The sequence below is a fragment of the Phalaenopsis equestris genome, unplaced genomic scaffold (genome assembly GCF_001263595.1).
Source record: "Phalaenopsis equestris unplaced genomic scaffold, ASM126359v1 Scaffold000533, whole genome shotgun sequence".
Lineage (NCBI taxonomy): Eukaryota > Viridiplantae > Streptophyta > Magnoliopsida > Asparagales > Orchidaceae > Phalaenopsis > Phalaenopsis equestris.
This window is the reverse complement of record NW_018164973.1, coordinates 715,200-728,652: the sequence shown is the minus strand read 5'-3', so window position 1 is coordinate 728,652 and position 13,453 is coordinate 715,200. Positions and strand designations below refer to the sequence as shown.

The 13,453-nt window shown below is 34.3% G+C and overlaps 1 protein-coding gene across 1 annotated transcript in view; it reads right to left on the bottom strand.

Annotated features, from left to right (window-relative positions):
- Window positions 1-12,479, bottom strand: part of LOC110028843 (small subunit processome component 20 homolog) — a 44,198-nt gene extending 31,719 nt beyond the window's left edge. Inside the window, exons 1-8 of the mRNA XM_020730859.1 lie at window positions 12,002-12,479; window positions 11,778-11,900; window positions 11,531-11,688; window positions 2,472-2,516; window positions 2,207-2,285; window positions 2,051-2,124; window positions 1,622-1,728; window positions 1,070-1,249 (exon numbers count right to left, since the gene is read on the bottom strand). Of these exons, the coding sequence (XP_020586518.1) occupies window positions 1,070-1,249; window positions 1,622-1,728; window positions 2,051-2,124; window positions 2,207-2,285; window positions 2,472-2,516; window positions 11,531-11,688; window positions 11,778-11,900; window positions 12,002-12,067 (832 nt within the window). The 5' untranslated portion in view covers window positions 12,068-12,479. The remainder of the gene's footprint in view (window positions 1-1,069; window positions 1,250-1,621; window positions 1,729-2,050; window positions 2,125-2,206; window positions 2,286-2,471; window positions 2,517-11,530; window positions 11,689-11,777; window positions 11,901-12,001) is intronic.
- Window positions 12,480-13,453: the final 974 nt, after the last annotated feature.

Genomic DNA, 13,453 nt, shown 5'->3' with positions numbered 1-13,453 from the left:
CACTCTTTCGATTTCTTCCCAAATTTTAGCAAATTGTATGTTTTCCTTTCCTTCATTTCTAGTTATTTCCTGTATATGTGTTGTATTAGGGTTTGGATTTCAGATTTTTTGTTAGTTTTTCTCGAGAAAGCCGCCAACATCTCTCTTCTCCCTTCGAGGGTCGTATCCGAGGGTTTAAGCAGTGCTCCGGCCGTATCTCCATCAGAAATAGTGATTATTTTCCATATCCCCTTCCGCATCCTTCCCACGTCACTCCCGACCGCCCTCCACTATTGCAGCCGCTTCCTAACAGCAGTCCGTTGTTGTTTTCACTGCAGTTCTCCAATTCCAACCATCTGTCCTTGTTGCCGCTGCCCCGGACAGCCGTCCACTTGCTCTCCTACAGTCCCCGTATACCTCGTCGTTGCCCTGTCATTCCTTCTCGCTGCCACCACCCGGAACAGCGTCTCTTTTCTGTTCAAATGCAGTTCCAACCATCCAGCCACTCATTTCTCTCATTCCAGCTCACTGCCATTACCGCAACTCCTACACTTTGCAGTCACCGTCCTCCTCCGTTGCTGCCGCAGCCCATAACAGCCCCTCCCAAAAACTTCCACGCTGTGCAGCCCCCTCTTTCTTGCTGCCACCACCCAAGAGAACAACCGCACTTGTCTTTCCCGCAGCTTCACACCTCCCACCCAACACAAAAATGGAAGCTACTGCAGTAAGTTAGCTCATCCAAAAAGCTGCTTATGGCTGATAATTCAAAAAGGTCAAAATGTTTAGATAACAAAAGCTAAACTTCAGGAATATCTCTCACAAATATAGAAACAAAACTAAACTACCACAAAATAATCAATAACTCCATATCTATCACTCAATATTATAATTTAAAGTTTCAAAGCCTCAAAACAAATCACATATTTTTGCCATTTCTTGTTTTAACAAAATAGAAACACCATAATATGCTGGTTGTATATAAGTTTCAAAAAAAATTAGAAACAACCGTACTTAATTAATTCATCAAAAAATGCTTATGGATGGTAATGCAAGATAAAATATTTAAGATGTTTAAGAAAGACAAGCTAACCTTGAGTAATATCTCTCATGCTTAGCACAGACTCATCCATTAAAAATAGCAAAACTTCCCTCGCTTTTGAGTGAAGGCGTGAGTATGTTCCGCTCATAACATGCCATAATAAAGCCGTAGCCCCAAATTTCTTTACATCAGATGAAACTTTCACTACGTCCATAATTATCTTTCTGATCCCTGCAAATATACATAAAAAGCTGATCAGTCGCTTCCTCAAAAGATCAAAAAATTAGGAAGATTTGCATACATTCCACTGAGCTTCTATGCATTTACATATCTAACAACTAAACAACAATTTTTGCATACATATCAATTTACTTCACCGTTTAAAAGTTAAAATGGTGGCATTTTTTATGCGACATAATAGATTTGGGTGGTATAAATGTAAAAAAGCAAAGTATAGGTGTTAGATATGGAGATACATATGAATTTGGTGGTGGTATGTAACGCACCAAAAAAATAATACTGAAGCAGATTCACGTTGCAGAGGCATCCAAAAACAATTATGTATTATTTGTGAGAAATCAAAAGTGAGAAGTATTGTCATACCATTTTTAAGTTGATTTAATGGAGCATTCCTTAACGAAAATGAAACAGCCTCAGCCATAAACTCTTGGACATACTTCTTTGGATAGTACCGTAGTTGGACTGTAATTCTAGTAAAGAGAAATTAAATGATTAGCAACTATAAAAAAATAACTGCCAATATATATATGGAAGATTTACATACATATCACACAATTCTCATGTATTTACATATTTAACACCTAAACTTCAATTTTTACGTGCATGAAAAGGAGCATTTCACCTTTTAAAACTTAAAATGGTGATATTGTTTGATGTTATATGAAATATTTTGGTGGAGTAAATGTAAAATGTAAATTTTAGGTGTTAGATATGTAAATAAATAGGAATGGGGTGGTATGTATGTAAATGCCTCACTCGGTGTTTTGATGCCTGTATAGATTGCATACTCACTTTAAGAAGGTGACAACATCCTTTACAAGATACTTTTGCAAATACATAACAATATAGGACCAAGCAGTGAAGACCTGCAATGAGAAAACCAAGTAGAATTGAGCGTGAATTTTATATTATTAGGCTTTCATCATCCAGAACAGCTCAGTAAAAGACCTGCTCAAGTACTTCGGGATCACGATCACCTCCACTATAAAGAAGATTAGTTAAAGAACTAGCAAGCCTTTGCAAAAAACTGTCGAGAACAAGTAAAAAAAAGTAAATGATAGGTTAATCAAATAAGTAATGGCACTCGGCACTAGAATTTGTATGTTTTAAGGGTCATCATTTTAAATAGAAAATTTTCAAAAATAAAAAAGTTACATGAAAAGGATGTCAAGATTGGAAGCAAATTTTCAATGTCCCAGACAAAGAAACTTACGGCAAAAATTCCTCGAGGACATCCCTTGAAAAAGCAGCAATCAACCTGCAGAAAAAAAAAATCTGTGTAAAACATATTACTGCAAGAATTATAAAGATTGTAGCAGGATCAGCTCTGACGCTTTACCATCTAATTTATTGGATTGGATAGTAAAGAACAAACTAGGAAAGAGGACCCAATAAACGAAAGTCTCACTTTAAAAAATAAAAGATAAGGTACTGGTCTTGATATAAAGGTTGATGCAAAGGAGGAGGCTTGGCACATGAAATAAACTGAAGATATAACATCAAATGCAATAAACAACTCACAAAACTCAACCACAAGAAATAGTAGCCAGCCCAGCACTGCGGCTGCAAATGAACAGAAAGTTCAACAAGCTACTCATATCTATGCTCGATTAAAGCTCGTTCATGATTGTTTGATTAACAAATCAAAAGAGCTTCAATAATTCAATAAATACTAGATTGCTAAATAAACAAGTTTGAACAGCTTGTTGTATGATATGTTTATGTACATAAATGGTATTGTATAAAACTTATGAACAAGCTCAATAAAAGCTCAATTAAATCTCAATTACAGCTAGATTAAGGCTCATTTATGAATAGTATCATTTGATATTAATTTTTTAGACATAAGAAATAATGTTTGATATGACTCATTTATTTTTTCAAATAAACTACTCATATCAAACACAGATAATACTCAATTATAGCTTATTTATTTTGCTAAGCTGCTCGTTAATAAGTTCATTAATCTCTATATGAACTGACATAAAATCTACCTCAAGCCAAGCTCGAACAGAATGTTGATAAACTAATTTGAGCTCAAGCACATCTCTAAGAACTTGAATCAAGCTCAAACAAGCTTTTAATAAATGAGCTCAAGCTTGAACAAACATTAGCTCAGCTAGACTTGATTTGTTTGAACCCTAAACATTCCCCATCCGAATTGGAATTAACTCATACCTGAATAATAATTTGTTTTGATAACAAAAACCAAGTAAAAGTTTTCTCCAATGTTTAATTGATCTAGGTAGCTCTCCCAAAACTAGGGTTGGCCCACTAGATAACCAACTACATGAACAGACTAAGAAAAGCATCTGAGAAAGGACTAACTTAACCAAGATTATTTCCATTTATATGAAAACATGAAAAAGTGTGGTTGGTCGTAACATAACCCAAGTCAACGAGGGCGAACCAATTGGATAGACCTAACTTCAGTCGAAATGGCTAAACCAAATTGAATTGAACTGCCATGTAAAATTGCACAGAATGCAGGGAAGCACATCAATTTGCACACTTTTCCTCTCTCTCTCTCTCTCTCTCTCTATACCCACTTGCAGCTAATGCACCTTTGAAATATTTCTATTTTATTTTTAATATTGAAGTGGCCGTTAAACCCATCTTAAGAAATATTTTATAAATAACCTTTTATGAAAAAAGTAGAAGGTTAAAAATGAGAATAATCAGACAAATATTTATTTAAAGTAGTTCTAATTTCGAGAGTTTGAACTGTATTTAATTTTCCTGGAGTCTACCATAAACTTCTTTCAAAATCTCTATACTTTCTTTATTATATAAGGCTCCTAAATTATCATCTAAGAAAATTTCTTTGATTCTTTTACTTTATCTACAAAAATGAAAAGTAGCTTGGATTAAGATTTTTTACTTTAATATTATACGATTAATACTTTTTTTTCTGAATACATGATTGTGTACAAATGTAGAGATCTTCCATGGTCTAAATTGTAACATATATACATATGAAATTTGATGCTACCTACACTTTAGTTTTTAAGAAAATTAAAATCATTCAATATTCTACCACAAGCACAATTGAACTAATTATCAAGTGTCAGTGTAGTGTAGTGTCGTGCCTTGTTCGTGTCCCCGTGTTTGTATCCTTGCAACACAAATGACAAGAGTTCAAGGAAATCAAATAGTGATCACTCTACTATGCTTATACCTAAAGCATTTTTCACAAAAACTAAAAAGTTTATTGGAAGAAATTAAGCCCATTAAAAAATTTTGAAGCATGCATACATATAAGTTGAACTTTCCAAGAGATGATAGCATAACGGATGTACACGAGCCGAGCGAGCTCAAACTTGACTCGCGTTCTGCTATTTTGAAATTAATTTTGTTTGAGATTGGCTCATGTTAGGCTCGTTTGAAATTAATTTTGCTCAAAATTAACCGTGTATTCAAATTTTTGTTCGTGTTCGGCTCGAAATTGGTCGATTTGAATTAACTAGAAAAATAAATGTATGATGTTGAATTCAAACCTACACCATTCATATGCAATAAAACACAACCATGTGAACACACAAGTTATGATAACTTAAATTTAAATATAAATATATACAATATATTATTAAATAAATAATATATATAATTTTCTTATTTTAAGTTAAATTAGATCGAACACGAACAAACAAATAATTATTTGTGTTTAGTTCATTTATAATTCGAGCTTAAAAAGTTTGTTCGTTTTCGGCTCGCTTACTTAACAAACAATACAAACACGAGCTACTTAAAGAGTCGAACACAAGCTATTAGCAAACAACAAGCTTTTTTGACAGCCCGGGATAGCATTAGTTTAATAATTCAATATGCTTGGTTTTATTGTATAACATTAAGTTTTATAATTCTACAATTTTTTTGGTTCTCATAAATAGAAACAGCAACCTGTGATGGATCTTTTGTCAATGAGTTCCCCGAACCAACTAGCATCAATGTAGACTTCCACAGTTTTGTTCTTGGTTTTCTCAAAAAATTAATCTATACCCAGAAGTCTTCTTGAGAAACCTCAAAATTTTATACATCATCTTCAAGTACTCTTTATTTGGGTTATTCATGTGTTGGCTCATAATACTATCATAGTATGTAACATTTGGCCTTGTATGCGAAAGGTGATGATTTTCCTGCAAATCTTTGATATTATCCAAAGAGATGTTTCCTTCTCCCCTCTTTGATCCATTAGAGCATTAGCAAGCTTAAATTAAATCATTCATGTCCCCTTTAGTAGTTCTAGGATGTATTTCCTCTGTGATATAACAATGTCTTTCTTTCTTACCTTGCTACTTCTATACCTATAAAATATCTTATAATTTCTAAGTCCTTGATTTCAAACTACGTACCAAACACTTCTTTGATCTTGAGAATCTCTCTTAGAACATCTCAGTAAAAATCATATCATCAACATATACTATCAATGCAGCAATCTTGCCTCCTTAAGTGTATTTTACAAACAAACTATAATCAGCTTGACATTGAGAATATCTATTGGATTTCATAGTTTTAGCAAACCTTTCAAATCACATTCTTAGTGATTGCTTAAGTTCATAGAAAGACTTTTTAAGTTTGTGTACTAAGTGTTTGTTAGAATCATTCTCAAGCTCTAGTGGTATTTTCATATATATTTCTTTTTTTAGCTTCTCATCCAAAAAGATATTTTTTTTGTTAAGATGATGTAATTCTCATTCCTTATTAATTGCCAATGAAAGGAAAACTCTGATAGTGTTAAGTTTAGCAACTGGTGTGAAGATCTCCCGATAGTTGATCTCTTAGATTTTAGTGAAAATATTTGCAATAAGTCTACCTTTGAATCTCTCAGTACCCCATCAATTTTGTATTGACATTGAACACCAATTTGCACCAAAACAGCTTGTTATCCTGAGGGAAATTTAGTAAGAATTCATGTATCATTATGCTTTAGAGCTTGAATCTTCTCTTAAATTCTAAATTTTCAAGAGCCTCGTGAACGATATTCGGAATCTGCATTTTATCAAGGTTAAAAACAAAAACTTTGTAGTATGAGAATAATTTCCTATAAGCTACATACTCATGAACTGTATATTTAACGCAGTTTTCCTTATTACAAACATCAGAAGGGGGAAGAGGATAACTCATGAGTGCTAGACTCCTCACTCGAAATTTCAGGTAAATACAAACTCGGATTTTGATTTGAGATGTTTTGTCCTAATAAGTTGTCTTAACACCTTGCTCAAGGTTTTTTATTTCCTTATATAATATAAGCACTAATATCCTTGTTTCAGACTTCAAGTTGGGTTGGTTTGGCATCCTCGACCAGGAAAGGAAGGCTAGGTGGAGTAGGTGGTGAAGCCGTGTTCATGAACAGTTTGTGTTCGGCTCGAGGGGGAGTTTGTGTTTGATTCGTTCGATAAGAAAATGAGATGAACACGAATAATTTTTTTTCGTTCGGTTTATAAACGAACCAAACATAAACAGTCATTTGTTCAATCATGTTTGAATCGTTATTATTCGAAATATAACTTAATTTAAAATAATTATATGTAAATAAATTATCATATTTTAAAAAAATATATAAACTCTAAAAATTTATCATATTTTAAAAAATTAAATCATATAAATTATAATTTGATATTCATGTTCGTCTCTTAGCTTATATTAAATTCTATAATTTCATATTTATCTTCAGGTTCATCTCTTAGCTTAAATTTTCTTATATTTCTTTTAGATTTATTTAGTTTCTTTAAGTGAAACCTAATTTTTTGGATTGAAATCCGCATATTGCCTATAGATCTGATTTTTTTTATGGATGGTATGATATTATGGTTTTATTGTGAGCTTTGTTTCGGTTATTTTACATTTGTGTTGTGATTCATACAGGTTTAAGAATTAATTTCATATAGGTTTAAGCTTTTGAAAGATTTTGAATAATTCGAACAATTTAAACAATACAAACAAATTTGTAAGATTTCAAACAGTTCAAATAATTCAAATAATTCAAACAATTCGAACAATTCGAACAATTCGAACAACAATTCGAACAATTCGAACAATTCGAACATTTCAAATATTTCAAACATATTTCAAACAAATAAAACAGAACACAAACAGTAACTTCACGAACAATTTCAAACACGAGTCTATTTCAAACACACGTAAACTCAAACAAACCGAACACGAACATGAGTTTTGTTCGTTCGTGTTTGGTTCGTTTACACCACTAGCCGTGGGATCCTAAAATACATTACAAATTTGATGTTCATTTGCACTCTTCCCCTAAACATCTGATTTAGGGCAGTATGATTGATTTTCAAAAAATATAACAATCATAAAATGATAGTATTTTTGTTAATGGGAGAGTGGCATTTATGCCTCTTTTTGTGGTGGCATGCCCAAGAAAAATACATTTAATTAGGATCAAATTTTGTGTGACTTTGAGAATGATCTTAAAGAAAGGATATGCAACCAAGAATTTCAAGTGGGATAATGAAACAAAAAGCTCTGAAGTGAAAACATTAAGAGGTATTTTGAAGTCAAGTACCCAGCTAGGCATTCGATTGACAAAATATGAGTAAAACCCCCCCCCCCCCAAGAAAATGTATATGAACTTAATGAGATACCTCAAAGAGATTTTGGTTCTTTCTCTTAATTATCATATTTTTTTACGGTGTATCAAAACATGAACTCACATAAATAATTCCATTTTTTTAAAAAAGGATTTAATGATGGAGTTGAAATATTCCTTTGCATTATCAACTTTAAGAATGTGAATTTTGCATTAAAATTGAGTTAGAATCATACATGACAAGTTTAAAAGATTTTGATTGTTTCAAATTTCTTCTTCATCGAAAATACCCAAGTGATTCTCGTATAATCATAAATAAATGAGATATACCATCTGCCCTCACATAAGGTTTTCACTTAAATAATGACAAAAGAATGTACGGGTTTGTATTAATCAGAGAATAGTTATTTCTGGTGTGTTTGACAATTTGACAAATCTCACATTGATAGAAACTAGATTTTTTTATTAATAAACAAAAGATAATATGACTTAACGACATAATTGAAATTAGGATGAGCCAGGGGGACAAATGTCATAATAAAACCTAATTTTCGACACATAGACTAAACAAAAAAATAAAAGTTGGATCAGTTGTGTGTTTAGTGAAATTTTCTTGAACAGGCATAAGTCTTGATGCATTTCAAAATTGACAATCACGTTCCCCTATCCAAGGGTCTAAAATTAACAAAAATTAAAAAAAAAATTAGTAACACAATATAGGTCATGAGTAAGTTTGATAGTTGAAAGTAAGTTGCAATATAATTGGGAAACATATAGCACTGAAGAAAGATGAAAATCTTTGGAGACTTTCACATATCCTTTCTCAACAATCCTAAAGTGAGACCATTGGCAAGTCTAACAAATTTGGAGTTGATGATCTCTTGGTAATTGATAAGAGTGTGAATGTCTCAAGTCATGTGATACCAAGTACACGAATCTATTATTCAATGTCAAAATCTTCTATTGTTAACACGATAGTAGGATATGATATCTTAGTGTATCATCAAGTTGCTAAGCTTCAAAGTAGAACTAGACGTAGTCATTTTGTACTTTGTCGTGATCTCTATGCATCTTTAGGTTGATGTTTGTTGTAGGATGGGATTTAACTATTGTTTCTACAGGTAGAAGAAAGGTTGATGCACGAGAAGAGAAAAACATCAGGTGTTGAAGTTGTTGCTTCAAGACAAGTTGTGGCTTTTGTTGTTGCTTGTTTGTTGTTGTTTTTGTTGTTGTTGGTGTCGTTGTTGTTGTTGGAACTGCAGGGAGAGTGGCAGCAGAGGAATATTGGAAGGTTGGTTGAGGTGAGCCTGGGAAGAGCTCAAGTGCTGACAGCTGCATGGAGAAGCTCCGATGGAAGGCCTGTGGAAAAAGACCAATGGCTAACGGAGGCTCTGTGGAAAGACTGATGGCTATAGGGAAGATTCCAGCACTGGAAACCGTCATTGCTTGCTCACGAAAGATCCTTATCATGATCCTTTTGAAGTCCAGCAACAAGTCGGGCACAGAAACCGTCATTGCTTTCTTGGGAAAGATCAGATTGCTTGACCAGCTAAGATCCAAATGCTTTGTTGCGATCCTTTTCAAGATCCACAAATGCTTGCTTGGGGCATATCCAATGGGACTTCTAATCGAAGGGGGAACACCACGATCTGATAGCCATAAAGCAAGGGATGTCGACTAGTGTCACCAGATCAGGTTCGGGTCCAACCCAAATAGGTCTGACCCGAATATTATATGGGTTGAAAATACCAACCTAAGCCCGACCTGCCTTCAACCCTCCAACAAGAATTCGAACCATATAACTCATTTAGCATAAGAAAAATCATTATTTGGGTTTAAAATGGGTCAATTTATGATCAATTTTGAGTCATTCTCGGGCTAATTTAGGGTTGGCGAGCCGATTTCAAGTCAATTTAAGGTTGGTAGGTTTTGGGTCATTTTCAGGTTGGCAGGCCAACCTGAACCAGAACCGAAAAAATAAACCCGAGCCAACCCAAAAATTATTTGGGTCAACCTGAACCCGAATTTTTTGAGTGGGTTTCAGATTGAGTTGGTCTATCGGGTCAATTTTTTATACCCATACCTACATGGAACCAACGATGGATCCGCGACCACTTGGAACAACGACGAGTCCACGAATTTACTTGAACCAATGACAGATCCACGACTCTGTTTGCAGAGGTTTTGTCGGGAGATGAACAGGGACCAGGATGGCCTATAGAGGTGTCTAGGCTGGCTAAGGTGAGCCTGCAGCAAAGGACTCTGGCTGTAGGAAGGAGTATCGGGGGTCAGTGGAATACAAAGGAGGACTGCAATGAGAGCTTCGACCAGAGGAGGGCCTGCACCACAGAATTTGGACTGCAGTAAAGAGTTCTAATAGTAGAGAAGAACAAAGTACGGATTTTGGCTACAGGGAAGAGCCAAGAAAGAGGCCCGCACTGAGGAATTTTGACTACCTGCAAGGAATATTTAGGGTTGCTACAAGGAAGAGCCAAGGTGGGGAGATTTTTGAGACGGCATGACCAATGAGAGCTATATATATTTTAGTGACTTGCTCTGCCAAGTCAATGCCTCACACTTAATATGGCAACACCTTAAGCATTAAGTAGTAGTAACCCTTTGAAGGTGCCTAGTCAGATCGATTTAAGGATTTCTTTTGCTTTAGATAACACTCACAACACTTATGCCCTAACAAATTGCAAAAACATTGGCAGCTATATCTATAGAAAACACTTTCCATGCAAAGGAAAACTAATGGAAAAGTCAAAGTTTAAAATTAATAAAAATCCAATTAATTATATCTTGCCTTGTTCTGAATTTAAGTGATGTTTAAGAGGTTAATATGTATTCAACATATTCTATGTTTGGTATTTTCAGTTGTTTTGTGCACTTTTCATAGTATATTAGTTGAGTGGCATGTTGCAAGTTAATAGACATTAATGCCCTATGCAATGGAGCTAGATTAATGAGAAAGCTTATTATATTTTGGTTTTCACTCCTTATGGGTTGAGGCTAGAGATGGAGGCATGAGAGAGTTTTGGGGAAAAGAGGAGACAAAGATTCAATTTAGATAAAATTATCTTTGTATAATAGCATGGCCGAACAATTTATAGAGATAGGGGCAGATGAAGGGGATATATATATATATATATAATAACTTGAATTTAATATGACTTGAATTGGCAATTAAGCTTACCAGAGCTCCTATTTATAGACATGGAAGATGAGACCAACATATCAAGGGTTATAGCCCCGTTGTCCTCTAATGAAGGATACAAGGATAAACAATATCTTAAGGGCCCTAAATAATTATTTGGCCAACAATTTCTTTGAGAAATAAAAAAAAAATCAAAAACCAAATAAGGGCAACCAATGGAGAAGTAGCTGGCTACAATGTGGGTATTTTACCTAGAAAGATGTCACTTCTCTCTAATGTGCAACACTGGATGCCTATAACATTCTATTGGCAGTTTTTTTTAGAATTTTTTTAGGATTTATGAGCCGTTCCATAGGATCCATAATATGAATTGGATCCATTAAACATGATCTACCCTTACCTAGATGGGTTTGGCATGAACAAGCCTGCCCTGTATTGGGTTGGCATGATCCAAATCTCTTAATCACTCTGCATCAGTTTAGATGAGTGTAGAATAGACTCTTAGATCAAAAACCTAAGTTGCACCTAAGAACTAAACTGAAAAAATTATGTGAGCAGAACTTGCATTAGTATTGGTTCAAGGGAGAGCTTTGCTCTAACTTGCAATCTCCGTACAAGTTCCGAGAATATGAACTCTTTGTGCAGTATTATCTGAGGTAAAGTTTGGACTAGTGGCATCATCTCCTCATAAAACGAGATGAAGTCCTCAGCTGTACAGAGCTCCTGAAATTCAAAAGCATGAACCGGTTAATCACACCTAGCAACAGCTTGAATTTAGGAAGAAATGAGAAAGAGAATTTATAGAAACTTACTCTCCAGTGCAGCAAAGCCTCCCTAAAGAAGGAAGAACCGTCTTTAGGCTCGGACTTAACTTGTTCCAGACTGCGGAATACATCAATGTTGATTTCCTCCACTCGCTGAGAGAAACTCTTGAACTGCAGGGGACAACAGGAACCAATATAATGATATCAGAATTGGCCAACTAATGCATGGTTGGAAGCGAATGAAAGTAAAAAAGAATTCTTATTGTGCATACCACGAAACGCCGCCCGGTGGTGGTGGTATTGAGGCATTTCACCGCCTGGGACTGTGAGGTTGCCATGTCAACGGCAACACGAAGAGCTCAGAGAGCAGTCCCTCTCTGTCTCTCTCCCCCCGTATGTTTCTTAAGCCTTTAGGTAAAGGATTTAGAGCAGGATTTGACCTAATAAATCTTGCCAGACGGTCAGTTTGGACAAAATAAAGCCTCGGTTTTGATAAATCCGGATTTCACGGATTTCGGCCACCAATCCTAGATTTACTGAATCACGCACGGGTGTTTCGCGCGAAATGGAGAAAAAGGAGATGGAGTTTCGGGTCTCTGTACGTGGAGATCCCTTTGTTGCCTTCACAGTTAGATCTAACGCGACTTTATCGCGAGGGTTCGGAGACGATGGCGATGTTCTGAGCGAAGCCCGGAAGTGGAGGGACAAGCGAGGGTTTTGGAGGGGGGAAAGACGATGATGTAGGCTGAGGGTTTCTGTTAAGGGGAGTTAGGTTTTTGGTTATAATTTATTTTTTAATTAAGTTAAATTTATCAATTTAATTCATTGATAATTAATAATTAATTTGTGTTTTATTAACTTAATTATAACTAGATAAATTTATACACCATTATTTAATAAATAATTAATAAAATATTTTTTAAATTAAATATTTCGATGGCTGAAATATTACATAATTTTTAATAAATTTAATTAATAACTAATTAATTAATGTTAAATTATTGTTTAACAAGTAATTTATTTAATTAATTTTCTTATTAAATTTTAATTTGTTTAGTGACTAATTAATTTTTTATGTGTATGATTAGATGTAAAATTAAGTTGAATATAATTAAATTGATGATGAATTCTAATAAAATGATTAAAATTTAGTTAAATTTTTTTATTCATACCAAGATAACAATATTCTAAATCCTAAAAGAGATTGTCAAATAGTTTAATAGGATTTAACTGGATTTATTATTCTCGAATAATTTTTTGGGATTTTTTAAGGATTACTAGATTCACATTTACGTGACGTACTAAATTTACTGTCTTAAATCGAATTTGTTGTCATACAACCTCTTGGGATTTTTCACCCAAATAAAAATTGGTGTGCTTCATGGTTTGGATGGTCGAGCTTGTTTTGATAGGATGCGATAAGGTTTAGCTAAATATTTGTATGTCTTTTTATATTGTAAAACATTTATCATCAAAATTATATGTAAACTTACTTGCATCATAATTAGTTTTTATGGAAATGAAGAAAACAAAAAATTTGAGTTGTATACAGTTGAACCGTGCAGCTCGATTGCCAAAATACTCTCCAACTTAAAAATATTGCAGTTAGGGCCCGTTTGGGGTAGCTTATAAGTGCGGGGGGCTTTTTTAAAACGCAACAGTACCGTTTGGAGCGTGTGTTTTGTCTGTTTATCCGAAAACGCGGTTTCATTTTATACTAAACG